Genomic DNA, 18,834 nt, shown 5'->3' with positions numbered 1-18,834 from the left:
AATACATTTTTACAGAAGACAAAAGAAATGAGCAGAAATATCAATATTCCCCCAAGAATTGGTAATGGCACCACCCAAGCTTGCGCTGCTTGCAAGTACCAGCGCAGGAAATGCGCTCCCGACTGCATTCTCTTATGAACCCTTTGGGCCTCCCCTTAAAAGGCCTATTAAGAGGGAGAAGGGCTTGCCTTTATAAGATAGCCATCCTCACATATTTTAACCGATGTGGGACATTTTAGTCCAACACCCCCTCGCACTCGTGAACTGGGTATCTATGCCCAAGGCTCAACGAGTGGACTTTTTTTTCGAGGACGGGTGCACACCGGCCCTGCTCCGATACCATCTTATAAATTGGGCCCTTTGGGCCTCCCCTTAAAAGGCCTATTAAGAGGGAGAAGGGCTTGCCTCTATAAGGTAGCCATCCTCACATGTTTTAACCGATGTGGGACATTTTAGTCCAACATTCTCGCCCCTTATTTTCCTCACAACCGACTGCACCAATTCCTCAACGCCCATAAATTGTTTGGTGTTAGCAACATTACCAAGTGCATCAAGGACCTTGATCCTCCTCACAAAGACGAAGCCATGAAAACCATTATCTTCCAATCAGACGTACGTGCCAATGATCCTGTTGGTGGTTGTTACAGAATCATATGCGACCTTCAACGCCAGATTGAATATAATAAAGCTGAACTTGAACTTGTTCTTCAACAACTAGCTCTATGTCATGCACAGGCTCAGGTTCAGGCTCAGCAGCAACAACAATCAATCAACATGAACCTTAATGTCACCGTGGAGTCTGATGATTCGACGCGCGACTGTCATGAGATGGTTCACAATGTAGTGGATCCTCTGAACATGCAATATTACTATCTTCAGTCATTTCAAGATCAGACCCAACAGAAAATGCAAGACCAAGAAGATATGGGTGTGTGGGCAGCTGCCTTGCAGGATTCTAGTTTATCTTCATTGTCGTCTTCATTGGGCGTTAAGCAGAGTTTTGTTAATGAATGCGATGATATCAAGCCGGTTCTTGATGTTCCATTAGAGAGACACGAGGTGAAGTTCAAGCCGGAAGAGCTAGTCGAGCGAAGGTTTGCACCATCCACGCAATTACTTATGTCGTCCTAGTTTTTAACACAAACATGTTTTTGTCCTAGCTATCTGATCAGTTTTGTCATGAAGGCTTGTTTATTATTTTCCCTAAGTAAGAATATATAGACTCAAAGATCCTGATCCTGACAGAATTACTAGTTATCCTTAGCATGTTGTTAGTCTCTCTTGGAATGGCAATATATAAGAATTCCACTGGACATCGGATGGAAAGCTTTGTAAACAGACAACTTCATGATCTTATGCAAATGGAATCGCAGAAAGTATATGATGCCTGAGATCACGTTTCTTAATTAAAATTGATCACTAGTAAACAGTATGAATGAAAGCGATCTATCTGCCTAGCTCTAACACATCAAATACAACATTATGAGAAAGCAAATCTGGTGACTTGTGAATAATCTAACTTACAAATTACCTTTGTTCCCGCAGGTGTAAGATATACCTGCTGTAACGACCCGTCCTGGAGGGGGTCTACGAAATTACTAAACTAACCTCGACTATTGAAATTTCTATCAAAATCATCACAATGCATTTATTATTAAAATAAATAATAAAAATATTCAAACAACCAACTAAATCCAATATGTGAAAGCTTAAACGATAACAACCTAGCAAAAACTACCCATAACCCGACAGATCCTAGTATCCTTGTTACCACGACCACGTCGCCAAAAACTGGTTGCCATCTACAAAGTCACCTGAAAGTGGGGAAACAAAGAGAGGGTGAGTCATAAAGCCCAGTAAGGGTAAGTACCTGATAGGAACCCGGATACCTATGTGGTAGGTACCTGAGTGCACAACAATTACACAAACGAATCAAACAATGAACAGATAAAGGGTATATTAAATCTACTTGAATAGAGAGCAACAACAGAAACAAATAAAATAAAAATAGCAGACAATAATCAATATGGTCATTCCACAGTCAATACCAACAAAATATTGTACATGAACAAGCAATATAGATGCATGCAATCATACACATCACGACTCTAACACAACCATCTATCAAACGCAACAATCACACGCAGCATACGGCAGTCTGGAACAACCATTGGAGGCGTTGGGGTCAAACCAACCACATCTCTTAAAGTCGGCAAACGATAGTCCGGAACAACCATCGGAGGCCATGGCACTCGAAACAATCCACAAATATCAAAGGTAGCAACACACGACACTCTGGAAAACCGTCGGAGGTCGTGGCACACAAAACCATCAACAAATCTCAAAGACAGCACACGACAGTCTGGAATAACCATCGAAGGCCATGGCGTTCAATACCATGCGCATAGCACCACAAATCATCCACATCCAATCGACCAGACAACAACAACAAGTCCTTCACAACAGCACAAACTAGCCAAACAACAACAACAACAAGGCCTCACAACACCACACACCACAATCTAGCCAGACAACAAAACAAGGCCTCACAACACCACAAACCACAATCTGACCAGACAATAATTGCGTGGCTATCAGCAACCACAACCCACAAGGTAACAACAACAAAGCCAACACCACAAATTCCACAATAAACCAGACGAAAACAACAATACTATAGCATTAATGCCTACTACACCATCGACACTCATCCAAACCAACCAGTCAATCATGATGCATGTCTTCAATAGAAATTTTCATGCCCCCAAAACGATTCAATCTTTGTTTAGAAAAATATATTTTGTTTTCTAAATATGACGCTAGGCTCTACGAAGAACCCTAGGCAGCACAGACACGCACTACCAAAAAACATTGTTTTTGTGATAGAAATTTTCGTCACAACCGAAGTTAATTCTGTCACAAACCGGATTTGTGACGGAAATAATTTCGTCACAAAAACCCTCGTTGTTAAATTTTAGCCATGGTTTTTGTGACAGAAGTTGCGATGTCCCTTGTGACGGTTAATTAGCAATGGGCGCCGTTTGCAAGAGATAGTGTAACATTGTTTCTGCAAAACATCAAACAGAATTTTATGGGAGAGCAAAAGGGGGAAAAAGAGATTGTTCAACCAAGAACAATGTCAAACAAAGAAAGAGCTCGCCTAAGGATTAAAACTTTTGAGTCAAATAACTGGTGTATTCTGTGAATTATCAACAAAAGAGGAAGTGAAATTATGACCGACAAACTTTTCTATATCGAAATCCTCACGCTTTCTTATCTCTTTAGGTGCCAGAACAAAAAAAAAGAGTGAAATCTCTAATTTATCAAGCAAAAAACATAGATAAAAACCCTAATTTTATCTCTTGAGAGCTTCTTCATTTTTGAGAGTGATTTGGAGTTCGTCGAATACAAGCCGAGTGTAGCTTTCGTCAACAAAAAACCACACAACCCAGACAACAATATTGTAACTAAGAAGAGAAGGCACAAGAAATCAAACAGCATAGATAGAATCCCTAATTTATAAAGCAAAAAACATAGATAAAAGCCCTAATTTTATCTCTTGAGAGCTGTCACTCACCTTGAGAGTGATTCGGAGTTCGTCGAATACAAGCCAAGTGGAGATTTTGTCGACAAAAGGGCTAAATTCACGAGCAGGAGGCAGCGATTTCGCTGATCTCTTTGTGAGAGAGAGAGAATGAGTTGGGTCGATTTTGAGAGATTTCACGATTTTTAATTTTTTCGTCATCGCACTAAGTGGTTTTAGTATATTTTAATGCTCAATTGTTTCATATATGGTAATTAATACCCAATTGTTTCATATATGGTAAATAATAGTATTTTAATACGTTATAAATTGGAAAAATATTTTAATGAATATATAGTATTGACGTAGAACGGTCCGTGGAACATGTTTGGAGGAAGCCAGATAGGAATCGGAATTGAAGTTGCTGATTTTGAATTAAAGTTTCAGGTTTTCAACTTTGACCATCCGTAACTTTTGATCCGCTTGTGTGTTTCCTTATTATAATATGTTTCCGAGTACTGATTTTTGAAGACCTAAACATCACCACGCGATAACCCTGGCTGAGTTTCGGAAGGATTTAAAAAAGGAGACGTTTTGTAGTCTGACGGAGTTAATTAAAATTCCTGCACGTTTTGTGTTTCCAATTTTCTAATTCTAGTTTGATTAGGAGTCCGATTAGGGTTTGATTGTTACTTTTCAATCTATAAATTGTCTCATAAACGTTTGTAAGTCATTATTCATATTACTAATAAAAATCTTTGAGATTCTCTCAATTGTTTTTGGTGGACTCCAAGTTTCTTGATTTCGTCGTGAACAAATTCAAGTGTTACTAGCTTCCGCACTGCGTCAAGTATTCATTAAATAGCAAAATACAGCAATTAAATTAATCATCTTCGTAACACACATTAGTCATCAGATTCTTCCTCTGTCTTAGAATTGTATGATCCTAATTCTTCATCATCATCAACATGCTCTTCATCAACTAATTGTTGCCTCGTAGCAGTTTCGTCTACTTCCTCAGGTTCAGCTTCATTGTCATCAAGGGACTCTATTTGGTCAATGTCTACTCTAGTTGACTGAACTACCACTTCATCTTCTTGGAAGGCATCATCAACCTGCTTTGATTGTGCACTTATTGTGTGCATGGCTTTTGTCTTAATCACGGCCAACCAATCTCGTATGCCTTCTGGATAAGGTGCAAAATACACTTGTTCCACTTGTTGTGCAATAATAAATGGATAAAATTTCTTGTACCTTCCCCTACTTTTAATATCGACAAGCCCATAATGTTTATGCATTCGCATACCTCGATTAGGAGTTAGGTCGAACCACTCACAATTAAAAAGTACAACTTTCTTTGTCAATAGTCCTGAGAATTCCAGTTGTACAATCTCTTCAGTACTCCATAGTAGTCATTTTCTAATTGTCCATAATCAGTCCCCCGCATGCATACACCACTATCGATTCTTGACTTGCCTTCGCTCCACGCATCGGTGTTGAATTTGTATCCATTGACATAATACATATGTCATAGTTCAACCCTCCTCATCGGTCCCAATGCCACATTTCGTACTGACTCATCGGTGATCTTGTTCTGTGGGTCATGAAAAATGCATCCTTGTTTCGCCTAAACGGATGGGTCATGGGCAAAACCTGTCTGTGACAATCAAATCATGAATTTTTCCTACCATTTTTCAAGGTAAAAGCCTTTGAACACTCCATGCAATAAGGACATGCTAACTTCCCCTGTGTCATCCATCCAGACAGTGTACCATAGGCAGGAAGTCGTTTATAGTCCACATCAACGCAGCTCTCATAACAAGATTTTCTTTCATGTACACATCATATGTTATGACACCTTCGCACCATAATTGATTTAGCTCATCAATAAGAGATTGAAGATAGACATCGATTCTGCTCTTCGGATTTTGAGGACCCGGAATGATTATTTTCAGGAACATAAACTCCCTTTTCATGCACATCCCAGGTGATAAGTTATAAGGAGTCAACATGACAGGCTAACATGAGTAGTTCTTACCAAATTGTCCGAAATGAGTGAATCCATCTGCACACAAACCTAATCTTATATTACGTAGGGCTAAAGTGAAATCTTGATATGTTCTGTCAAAATCTTTTCATGCTTCTCCATCAGATGGATGACACATGATGTCGGACTCTCTTTGATGCTCATAATGCCACCTCATCTCCTTTGCTGTAACTGTTGAGATAAATAGCCTCTGAAGCCTGGGAATTAGTGGCAGGTACTACATGTGTTTAACCGGAATCTCCTTGAAATTTTCACGTCCAGTTCTTCAAGCAATGCGTCAAATTTGCGTCATCTTATAGTATATCATACAACCATTTGTACAACAATCGATTCTCTGATACCCAAAACCAAGTTTAGAGACAGACTTTTTGGCTTCATAAAAAATTACAGGCATTCTATTATCTGCGAGCATAGTCTCTTTCATAAGATGAACGACATCATCGAAACAACCCTGCGGCATATTGTAGTCAGCTTTAATACTTAAAAGCCTCATCGCAGCTGACAACTCCAAGTGTGACTCGCAACCAACCCACAATGCAGCTTGGGCAGCAGTCAACATGTCAAAGAACCTTTGCGCCTCTGGATTAGTTGGTTTTGGCACGAACTGCTGGTTGTAGTTATCTTCTTGTAAGAGCTCCTGTCCAACAGATGGTCCAACAGCGTCCATTACCATCTATTCGTATGGATTGAAACCATCCCGATCACTACTTTGCCAGTAATAATTTGCAGCATCTGTTTGCACATAGACAGCTGCCTCATGGGGAATATTTGACATTTCTTCACCATGACTAGTCCCGTAGTGATATATGGGCTGAAAACCTTTATGGTTTAAGTGCATCCTTATATCATCCAACCCTCGATATTTTATACATTTTCACCTCACACATGGACACCTTATTGTTCATGTACTATGAAATTCTGAACTATTCCGACAAGCATAAACAATGAAATCTTCAACCCCGTTCAAGAACTCTTATGTAATTCCAACTCGGTTAGGTCCAACTCTGTTGTACATCCATGTACGAGACTCAGGCACTTCCATGATGAATATAAAACCAAATGTGAATGGAAGAAGTATAAAGAGAGCAAGGAAGATGAAGTAGAGAATTGAGAGAGAATGAAGCAAATGTGACTGTAGGTAAAAAGAAAGGTCTGTCAATCTAAACCATGTTGAGTTGATAAAACTTTTTCTTCTTTAGTCACGATTTTAGTGACGGAAAATATTTTTGTCACTGACTTTAGCGATGGATAAAATATCAATCGTAAAAAGTTAGTCTCTGACACCATGTGAAAAGACAACATTTCTATTAGTGACGGAATTAGCGACGAAAAAGTATTCCCGTCACAATAAAGTCATAAAGAAAAACTATCTCTCTGACACACTGTTATGGTAGCAGCTTTTAGGGATGAAATAATTTCCGTCACTAAATTTAGCGACGGAAAGTTACATCCATCACAACAGTGAGTAATTAGCGACGAGAATTTTTCCGTCGCTAACAACAGCGACGGTATTAGCTATGGAAATGTGTCCAACGCTCAAATTAGTGATGGAATATTTTTCCATCACCAATTCGTCACTAATATCCGTCACTAATCCATTGCTAATTATGGCGGGTGTTGACGCCATAATTTTGCGACAGACATTGTGATGGTTAAATTTAACGACAAAACATTCCGTCATTAAATCCATCAAAAATGGTGAAAATTTAAAATTGAGTTTGGCAACGAAATATTGAAGATATTCCGTCACTAGGGAAATTTTTAGCGAGGGAAACATTTCCATCGTTAATTTTCTTCACAAAAAACACAATTTCTTGTAGTGACGTCAAATTGGGTCTCGCACTCGCACTGAGTTCGGTGTGGACACGGGAGTTGCATTGACTCGGCTAAATGCGTATGTGACGCGGCAATCCCGCACTCCTTCAAAATAAATTTTTAAAAAAAAGGACCCAACGCCGACTCACGGCGGAGTTCGGCACCCACTCATATGTGGCAAAGAAAGTATAATAGAGGTTGACAATCACTACAAGAACTTGCAAAGTAAGTACTCCAGCAACAAATCATAAGCTTTCGAAATCATAATAAGACAAGATTTAGTCAAAGCAAGACATAAGAATCAATGATCCTATTCCTACATCAATAACACTACTGAATTAAGAATAAGAAATCGGTCAGGAACTTTCAAAAACAATAAAAGAGAAAAAAAAATAGAAGAGAGAAGGGGAAAATAACAGAAGAGAGAAGGGGAGAGAGAAGTTTAATTTTAATCAAATGTGGAAGTGTTTTTTATTGCATTTTTCCCCTTCAATTAGCAATTTAATAATTATTCTGAGCCATAATCTTCAGAGCATTCAAAGTACTTCAAATTCAACCAACACTTTGACAATCAATCCAAATCCAATTAATAAAATGAAAAATATATTAAATATTCAAATATTGTACATTTGATCCAAAATCAAGACTAAAATGCATTTTTGGCCACTGACAGATGACTGTAGGGGTCAAGTTCAACCTCAACAAATTACATGGGTCCTGTGCAACCCAACCAATTATATGAGTCCTGTTCAACCCAATCTATTTACAATACAAACGGGCCAGACCAAACATAAAAGCCCAACAAAGGATAGGTCCACGAAGCCCAACAACAATCAGACCAGAACATACAGGCCAAAAAGAACTTGGTCTTAAAAAGGCAATACAAAGCCGATACAAGTAAGGCCGAACCGATAACTAAGGGACGAAGCAGAAGATAAGGTAGTTCCTAGTTAAATGGTAACAGCCGAAACTACTGCAAACTCCTCCAAACTACTGTAAACTCCTCCAAACTGCTATGAACTTCTCCAACTGCCACAACTGTTGGTAACTGCTCAAGAAAAACATAAAAGGAGTTCATTAGGACAAGGAAAGGGAGAGGCTTTTTGGGGTGGGAGACTCTGATTTCTTACTCACTCTGTAATCACAAGTGATAAATAAAAATACCATATCGTTCTGCACCGTGGATCTAGGCTCAACGCCGAACCACGTAAAATCTCTTTGTTTTGTCTTACATCTACCCACTCACTCTCAACAATTCAATTGCCGATAATTTACATCAATTGACGATGCCAGTTCAGCAAATTTACTGTTTATGTCCACACTTCAAGCAATGGGACTTTCAAAAGCCGATATAATTAGAAATCCTATTCCACTTATCGGTTTTAGCGGAGAACAACAATACACCATCGGCTTTATTCCTTTGCAAGTATACGCAAAAGGAATAAATCTCTATGTTCGATTTAATATATTAAATTGTCAATCTCCATATAATGCGATACTTGGACGACCATGGATTCATGCAATGAGGGCTGTACCGTCAACTTATCATCAAGTGATACGATTCCCAACAAGAGATGGAATACAAGAAATATATGGGGATCAACATCAGGCAAGGAGTTGCGATGAACAAGCATTGAAAGGAAAAACCAAAGCTTTATAGCAATTACAGCAAGGGCCGATTCTGAGCAATCAAGAAGAACCGGCTAAAAAGGAGATAGAATAAATCATCATTCATCCTGATTATCCAGAACAGAAGATTCAGATTGGGGCAAACCTGGACGTCAACTTCGAGAAAATTTAATCCAATTCCTACAAAATTATAAGCACACTTTCGCTTGGACACATGCAGATATGATTGGAATTGATCCAAAAATCATTACTCATCAGTTGCAAGTCGATGATAACTTTCTTCCAGTGAGGCAGAAGAGATGAAGGTTCACTCCTGAAAGGAATAAAGTCATCAATGAGGAAGTTCAAAAGTTGTTGGATATTGGATTGGTTTGGGAAGTTTAATACCCAGATTGGCTTGCGAATGTGGTCGTGGTAAAGAAGAAAAATGGAAAGTGGAGAATCTGTATCGATTTCATGGATTTGAATAAAGCTTGCCCAAAAGATTGTTTTCCACTTCCTCATATTGATGTACTTGTGGATGCAATAGCAGGGCATGAATTACTTAGCTTTATAGATGTATTCTCTGGATATAACCAAATTTTGATGCACCCAGAAGATCAAGAAAAAATTGCATTCATAACCGAACGAGGCACATATTGTTATAAGGTGATGCTGTTTGGGTTGAAAAATGTGGGAGCAACATATCCACGGCTTGTCAATCGCATGTTTGCCAGCCTGCTCGGAAAGACGATGGAAGTATATATCGATGATATGCTAGTGAAAACTCTGAAAGCCGAAGATCATATTGAGCATCTTAAACAAGCATTTGAAATTCTTGATGCTTATTAGATGAAATTGAATCCTCTCAAATGTGTATTTGGAGTCAAAGTAGGAAAATTTTTGCGATTCATCATTACACAAAGGGGTATTGAAGCAAACCCTGATCAAATCCAAGCAATACTTGATATTCCGTCCCCCACCAAAATACGACAAGTACAAAGGTTGGCAGGGAAGATTGCAGCACTAAATCGATTCATCTCTAAATCTTCCAAAAGATGTCATCATCTATTTATAGCTTTGAAGAAATCAACTAATTTCGAATGGACAGAGGAATGTGAGACAGCATTAAAGAAAATGAAAGGATATCTGACCAATCCTCCAATTCTCGCAAAGCCAAAAAAGGTGAGATACTCTATCTTTATTTAGCAGTTTCTGAATTTGTAATTAGTGCAGTACTGCTAAGAGAAGAAAAAGGTCGGCAACATCCAGTATATTATGTTAGTCGAAGTTTGCTAGATGTTGAGACAAGGTATCCTTTAATGGAAAAGTTTGTTTTAGCGCTCATTACTACAGCACGAAAGCTTCGTCCTTATTTTCAAAGTCATCCTATCATGGTGGTTAACAAGCTTCCCGATCAAAACAATACTTCACAAACTAGAATTGTCTGGACGATTAACAAAATGGGCAATTGAGTTAATCGAGCATGATATCATATATCAACCTCGAACAGCGATTAAAGCCCAAATTCTGGCAGATTTCATCGCTAAATTTAGCCCAGGAATGATGGGTGACGCTCAAAATGAATCACGTCAAAACAACGAAGACGATGAAGCTATTTGGCAATTATTTGTTGATGGTTAAAGTAATGCAAAGGGAAGCAGATTAGGTATCGTCTTGATTTCTCCACAGGGAGATCAATTCCCTCAAGCTGTACATTGTGGATTTCATGCTACAAACAATGAAGCCGAATATGAAGTTTTGATTACGGGTCTGAAATTAGCAAAAGAATCAAAAGTTCAACGTGTACATATGACTTCAGATTCCCAATTGATCGTCAATCAATTGACTCAAGCAAAAGATGAGAGAATGAATGATTATCTGGAGTTAGTACAGAAGATGCAACTTGAATTCAAAGAATTCCATATTAATCAAGTTCCAAGAGAAGAAAACCGACAGGCAGATGCACTGGAAAATTTAGGATCATCAATCCAAGTGCAAACAACTCCGAATGTCCCATTGGTTTATTTGGAATCACCAGCAATAAACAAAAATTCCATGGCGGAGCAATTGTTTGTTATTACTGAAGACGATGATGATTGGAGAACACCATTCATACAATATCTGCAAGATGACATGTTACCACAAGATAGAAATGAAGCCAGGGCACTACAACGAAAAGCATCACGCTACACAATCGTTAATGGTATTCTTTACAAAAGATCATATTAGGGAGTTTTGCTACGATGTTTATCTCAAGACGAAGCACAATACGCCTTAGCAGAACTGCATAAAGGTGTCTGCAGAAACCATTCAAGTGGACGAAGCTTAGCAAGTAAAGTCATGCAAACTGGTTATTATTGGCCTACGCTTCTTGGCGATGCAGCCATATAAGTGGCTAAATGTGATAAATGTCAAAGATTTTCACAAATCCCACATCAACCACCAACGGAGCTATAGAGGTGTCCGGACACCTCCCTAAAATCTACACCCCGAGGATTGTTTTAAACACTCATTTCACGAATCCTCTTAACATACCCGACCTAAACAAGCCCTAAAACTCATTTTCTCTCAAATTTCCTTCCTCCCATCAACCTACGATCATCAATCAAGGTAAGATTGTCCTCTTTCAAGTTCTTTCAAGTTGGATTCATGACTTCTCTCTCTAGCTTACATATTCTTAAATTCCTCTCTTTGTTCTAATCTTTCAAGGTTTGAACACAAACTAAAATCCATGAGTTCCTACATCATTTGAGGCATAAAGGAAGCTTGAATCCCTTCCTTCTACTTGTTTCTACAACCTTGGTAAGTTTCTTAAACCTAAAAGCTAGTATTTAGAGATTGGGTGATTTGGGATTCTAGGGTTTTATGGGTTTTATAGATTTGTGGGAAAATCTTAAAATTAGATGAAATTAGTGATTTAATAGGTTGATTTAGACTTGTTTATGGTTTTATTGCTAGATTCTATTGTTGATTGGAGTAGCAAGCTTGAGTAGGTGAAGTTCAAGAACTTGGAAAGTTTAGGGTAAGAGAAGGTAATGGGTTCTTGATTTATTGGATTAATTTGTGTTAGATATGTGAAATCGAAGTTGTTTGTATATTGATTGGAGATGGGTTTACCAAATAATAGGTTGGTTGAGGCCGGGAAAAGTCAAGATTGAGTATTGATTTACATAGCTAATTTTTAGAGTGCGAGGTAGGGAAATTCCACTCTTTGCTATTCTCTTTGAATATGTCTTCCTATTGAGAACATTTATCCTCCCCCATTGTTCATTATAATGCATTCTCGCCTTAATTGTGCCTAAGGGAGAACAACCCCACTTTTTATTTTCTTCGTTGTATGATTTGAGTTATATTGCATACCCTACTTGTACGATCTTCCATTGAGCATGAATTATTCTTGAACATGCATCATGTAGTGTGTATATATATATATATGTAGGATGTATGTATACCCTATTGCATAACCATGTTAGACATGCATTGCAATTGCACAGTAGATGTCGGGTATGGACCCATATATCTCCTAGTTGTGTTAAATGTGAAATGTCGTTGGGCCGTTCAGGGTTCCTATGAGTGCGGGAATGTCGGTGGGCCTAGTCAGAATTCCATATGGGCTCGAAACACCATATGATGATGTCGTTGGGCTGTTCAGGGTCCCGATATGTATAGGGATACCGGTGGGCCAAGTTAGGATCTCGTATGGTGTGATTATTTGCTTGTGTTTGGTGTACATGATGTAGCTATCATATTGTTGCATTTGTGCCTTTCTTTAATATTTCAACTTTATGTTATCCACTTACTCTTTATTATTCCCTACTGGGCCTTTCGCTCCCCCTTTTCTTTCTCCTATTCCATCCTGGCAGGTGAGTCTAGTTCCGGTTCCAGGGTCACGGATCAGGAGGAGAGTGCGTGACATGGATGGACCCCTGGAGAGTGATAGGACTAGATAGTTCTAAACTTTGATTATGTTATTACTATTTTGTCGTATCTATATTTCTTAGTTGAGACGTTGTGTGATATCCCTATTCGATGGTAGGATAGACGGTAGGGAGGGTACTCCGTACGATCGGGACTCCCGAGCCGGGTTTGTGGACTTTGTGTCCTAACGATTTCTTATGTTTGCTGGATTGCTATTTACGCTGGATGTTGATTATAGATGTTGTTGTGTGGAGAAATTATGTGTGACTGTTAGGTGGCCTAAGGCCCTGCTTAGATGTGAAATTGATTGATGATATCATATGCTAGGAGGCATGAGGCCCTGCTTAGATTTGAGAATTTAACTATGTTATGAATTGTTAGATGACCGGAGGCCCTACCTAGGTTGTGAATATATTTGTGATTTTGCTACGTGTTTACTCTAGGTTGGCATCCTCCATAATATGGGGAGGTGTTTTCGAAATTTTCGGTGGTGTGATGATTGAATTTATTATGGTTTGATTTAGATGGTACCAAAAGTAACGCATTTCGGGTCGGGGCGTTACATTTTGGTATCGGAGCCAGGTTACGAAATATAGGATCTGTGTATGGGTCCAGGGAAGTGTGCATAGTATGTTAGTGAGTCTCCAAGCCATGTCACGACCTCCACTGATTCGGTATGTATTCTTTCTCCATAAACTCTTGTTTGAGTTTGTTGTTGAATTTCATTATCTATGGTCATGCAGATGGATACTCGTAGGATGACTCGATCTTCTCATACTGCTGAGGCGTCTAGTATCAAGGGCAGGCGAGGGAGACTGAGAGGCCGAGTTAAGGGCAGAGGTGGTAGGACGACACGTACTACTAGTTATACTTCCAATACACAGGAGTCAGTACCTGATTCTAATACAGGAACAAGAGAGGAGGGGATCGTACAGGATGAGCCACATACAGGTAGTGGCCAGCATGCGAGGACCACGGTTGTTCCACCAGGGCAGGTGAGGGAGACCCCATGTATTGAGGAGCTACCAGCATCTATTATGGACATTGTGGAGATAGTGAGGTCACTAGCTCAGGTGGTACAGACTCAGATGGTTAGGGCACCAGTGGACTGCAATGAGGGACAGATTTCAGAAGCTGATATTGAGGATAGAGCTGTGCCGAGGCCTGGATGAAAGTTATATGAGATGGAGCAGCTGCGTAAGACAAATCCCCCAGAGTTTTCTGGAAAAGGAGAGGGTTTTGAGGCTTGGGAGTGGTTGCGCCAGATAAGCAGGCGATTGGAGACTTTGGCTATACCAGACAATAGAAGGATGATGTTGATTTCATATTATTTGAGGGGAACAGCTTTTGAGTGGTGGGATTCCTTGGATCAAAGAAAGAGTGATTTGACTTGGGTGTCCTTTGAGTTACTATTCATGCAGCGGTTCGTGCCACGGTTTTTCCAGGCGGATAAGGCCAAACAATATCTTGATTTGGTGCAGACACCCGAGATGACAGTGACATAGTATACCAAGAAGTATGAGGAGTTGTATAAGTATGGGAAGAAGTATGCTCCAGATGATGAAAGCAAAGCTGAGAAATACCGAGATGGTCGACTTCCGAGCATTAGCAGGATGGTGATTGCTTCTAGGGTGAGGACTTATGATGAGACGATGGATATGGCACTAGAGTTAGAGCGAGGAGAGCGTAACTCCCGCCAGTATTGGGATGTACAGAAAGGTGGTAAAGTTTCAACAATTAGTGGCAGTGGAAGAGTAGCCAGAAGAAACCGAGGACTGAGTTTCAGGGCTTGAGGGGCCAGAAGGTTGATTAGGGCAAAGGTTCGGGGCCAAAAGATGGCAAGATTATATGTTTCAAGTGCGGTCGGGAGGGCCATAAGAAGAATCAGTGCACCATCATGGGAGTCAAGTGTTATGGGTGTGGTATGGTCGGTCATAGGAAGCATGCGTGTCCAAGGGGTGGCAGAGCTTCAGAGCAATCACAGGCACTGGGTTTACCACCACCACCACTAGCTCCTACTCAAGCTCTTCCTTCTAATGTTCCATCAGGAGGGAGGGGGCGAGGTAGGGCTAAGCAGCAGACAACATTGACTCATGGGAGAGCATTTGCATTGGGACACCATGAGGCATCTGAGCATCCTAACTTCATTGGAGGTGCCTTTCTCATTTCAAATTTTTGGGCAAATGTGTTATTTGATTCAGGAGCTATGAGATCATTCATTTATACGTCCCTTGCACATGCATTGAGTTTGAAAATCTCTCTAATGAGGCAAATGTTTACGGTAGACACTCCTTTTGAGCATTTCACCTCATTGGAGGGTGTAGTTCTTGATTGTGTGTGCCGGTTTAATAGTATAACCCTAAAGGCTGATGTGTATGTCTTAGACTTCAAGGATTTTGATGTAATCCTTAGAGTAGATTGGTTAACAAAACATCATGCGTTGATGGACTTTTGGGAGAGGAAGGTCACTCTTAATGTACCAAAAGGAGGGGTGATACAGTTACACGGGTCGAAGGGTGTCCCATGTCCTCACTTCATGGACAATCCTTCATATCAAAATTGTAGGATCATGAGTTTGATTACATCGACACCTAGGGGTGATATAGCTACTCCGACACGTGTGGTAGAGGAGTACATGGATGTATTTTCGGATGAGTTACTTGGATTACCACCGAAGAGGGAGATTGACTTTACCATTGAGTTGCATCCGAATGTTAAGCCAATTTCAATTCCACCATATCGGATGGCTCCGGCAGAATAAAAGGAATTGATGACTCAGTTGGAAGAGTTGTAAGACTTGGGGTTTATTAGACCGAGTGCGTCCGTGGGGAGCACCGATATTGTTCGTAAAGAAGAAAGATGGCTCATTGAGGATGTGTATAGACTATCGACAATTAAACAAGGTTACAGTAAAAAACAAGTATCCGTTGCCATGGATAAATGATTTGTTTGATCAGTTGAGATGTAACGGCCAATCCCGTAGGATACAGATGGTCCCATGGACCGCTACCCCCAACCCATTGCCAATTCCGTCTGGAGCATGGCTTAGTTGGTGACATAGTGTGCCTAAGGGACCTATGTTAAAGGGTGGGAGGGTCGTGAGTTCGACTCCCATCAACAACCTTCCAGACGAAATTGGCAATGGGTTGGGGGTAGCGGTCCATGGGCCCGACTGTATCCTGCGGGATGGGCCGTTACATGAGAGGTGCTAGGCATTTCTCTAAGATTGACTTACGTTTGGGGTACCACCAATTGAGGATTAGGAATGAGGATATTTCAAAGACGGCATTCCGGACACGATATGGGCACTATGAGTTTTTAGTGATGTCATTTGGGTTGACAAATGCTGCAACGGTGTTTATGGACTCAAAAGGGTCCTTCACCCATTCTTGGATAGATTTGTGGTTGTGTTCATTGATAATATTTTGATTTATTCTCCGATGATAAAGGAGCATGAGAAACACTTGAGGTTAGTGTTGCAAACGTTGAGGGAGAATCAATTATATGCTAAGTTGAGTAAATGTGAGTTTTGGGCTATGGAGGTGAAATTCTTAGGCCATGTGATTAAGCAAGAGGGCATTGCGATAGATAACTCTAAGGTTGAATCCGTGTTGAATTGGGAGAGACCTAAGAATGTTTTGGAGATTAGGACTTTTTGGGATTAGCGGGGTATAATAGGAGGTTTATCCAAGACTTTTCGCGTGTTGCCGCACCTATGATGCAACTCACGTGGAAAGGTACACCATTTGTGTGGTCGGATGAGTGTGAGAAAGCTTTTAAGGATTTGAAGGGTAGGTTGACATCTCCATCGGTATTAGTGGTTCCGAAGAGGAGTGTAGGATACCAAGTGTATTGTGATGCTTTCAGAGTGGGGTTGGGTTGTGTGTTGATGCAAAGGGATAGGGTAATGGAGTATGGTTCTAGATTGTTGAAGATACATGAGAAAAACTATCCGGTTCTTGATTTGGAGTTGGCGGCAATTGTATTTACCTTGAAGCAATGGAGGTATTATCCTTATAGAGAGAAATTTGAGGTCTTTTCGGATCATAAGAGTCTTAAGTATCTATTCACCCAAAGTGAGTTGAATTTGCGACAAAGGAGGTGGATGGAGTATTTAGAAGACTATGACTTTAGTTTACAATATCACCCGGGTAAGGCAAATGTGGTTGTGGATGCATTGAGTAGAAAGCATAGAGTTTCTAGTTTGTTTATACGTGAGTGGGGAATTGTAGAGACAATAAGCCAATTTGGTTTAGAGTTGCAAAGTGTAGAGGAAAGGGTGTATTTGGGTAGTATGACTTCTAGACCAATGTTGATTCAAAAGGTGATGGATGCACAAAATGGGGACCCGATTTTTGATACATTTGAGGAGGACTCCGGATGGGTTCGAGGTGATGATGGAGGTGTGAGGTTTGCGGGGAGATTGATAGTACCCGATGACAAGGAGCTATAAGAGGAGATCTTGAAAGAAGCACACCATTCTCAATTTGCTATGCATCCCGGAGGCACGAAGATGTACCAAGACTTGAGAAGAAACTTTTGGTGGAGAGGCATAAAGGCCGATGTAGCTAGATTTGTGGCAAGATACTTGACATGTCAACAAGTGAAGGCAGAACACCAAAGGCCGGCGGGTTTGTTACAACCCCTACCGGTGACACAATGGAAATAGGAGATGATCACAATGGACTTTGTGACAACGTTGCCGATGACACCTAAGCAAAATGATACCGTTTGCAGGAGGCCTTAGGGACGTAGCTGGATTTCACTACGCCATATCACCCGTAGAGTGATGGGCAAAGTGAAAGGACTATCCAGATTTTAGAGGATATGTTACGTGCTTGTGTGGTAGATTTTGGTGGTAATTGGGAGAAATACCTATGTTTGGCAAAGTATGTGTACAACAACTCATACCAGAGTAGCATCGGGATGGCACCATTTGAAGCACTTTATGGGAGGCCTTGTATATCACCATTATGGTGGGCGGAGGTTGGAGAGAAAGTAGTATCGGGACCCGAAATAGTGAAGGAGGCGAGAGACGAAATTGAAAAGATTAGAAAATTGTTGATCACGGCTCAAAGTAGGCAAAAGTCCTATGCGGATAAGAGGAGAAGGCCATTGGAATTTACGGTTGGGGACAAGGTATTTTTGAAGGTTAGTCCACGATGTGGCATTCAAAGGTACAGTAAGCAAGGGAAGTTGGCACCGCGGTTTGTAGGTCCTTTTGAAATCCTTGAGCTAGTTGGACCGGTAGCATATCGTTTGGCTCTTCCATCAAACTTGGCTAAAGTTCATAATGTGTTCCATGCTTCTATGTTACAAAAATATGAGCCGGATCCATCACATGTTTTAGATTGGACTACATTGGAAGTGGAGGAAGATGGAAGCTACGCTCTTCAACCGATAAGGATTTTGGATCGGAAGGACAAGGTCACACGATCAAGTACCATACCGTTGGTAAAGGTCTAGTGGATGCATCATGACACGGAAGAGGCGACTTGGGAGCTTGAGTCGAAGATGAAGGAGAAATATCTGCATTTATTCACAAGTCTAGGCACGTTTTAAATTTCGGGGACCAAATTTCTTTAAGGGGGAAAGGATGTAATACCCCGAACTTCTTTTCTTTTAGAAATTAGGTAGGACCAACATGTGTTGAGTATGTGTATATATATATATATATATATAATCATTAGAAATTAATACCGAGTGATTTGAGGGGGTACGAGTAGTTTTAAAACTGAAATTTTTTCCTACAGAGGTAACCGTCCGGATAGTTTTTAGAAACCTTCCGGACAGTTCTAGAAGAAACTGAAACAGGGTGATTTTAGGCATAGGTGTCCGGACACCTCCCTAAAATCTGCACCCCGAGGATTGTTTTAAACAACCATTTCGCGAATCCTCTTAACATACCCGACCTAAACAA

General features: G+C 40.3%; 1 protein-coding gene across 1 annotated transcript; it reads left to right on the top strand.

The window, feature by feature from the left end:
- The first annotated feature begins 27 nt into the window (after window positions 1–27).
- Window positions 28–1,131, top strand: LOC120002585 (LOB domain-containing protein 22-like). The gene is made up of 2 exons (XM_038851347.1): window positions 28–126; window positions 463–1,131. The coding sequence occupies exons 1-2, from the start codon at window positions 28–30 to the stop codon at window positions 1,129–1,131; spliced, it is 768 nt and encodes a 255-aa protein (XP_038707275.1).
- Window positions 1,132–18,834: the final 17,703 nt, after the last annotated feature.

The sequence above is a fragment of the Tripterygium wilfordii genome, chromosome 7 (assembly GCF_013401445.1).
Source record: "Tripterygium wilfordii isolate XIE 37 chromosome 7, ASM1340144v1, whole genome shotgun sequence".
Taxonomy (NCBI): Eukaryota; Viridiplantae; Streptophyta; class Magnoliopsida; order Celastrales; family Celastraceae; genus Tripterygium; species Tripterygium wilfordii.
Note: the sequence above shows the minus strand (reverse complement) of the source record. Positions and strands in the feature narration are given on the sequence as shown.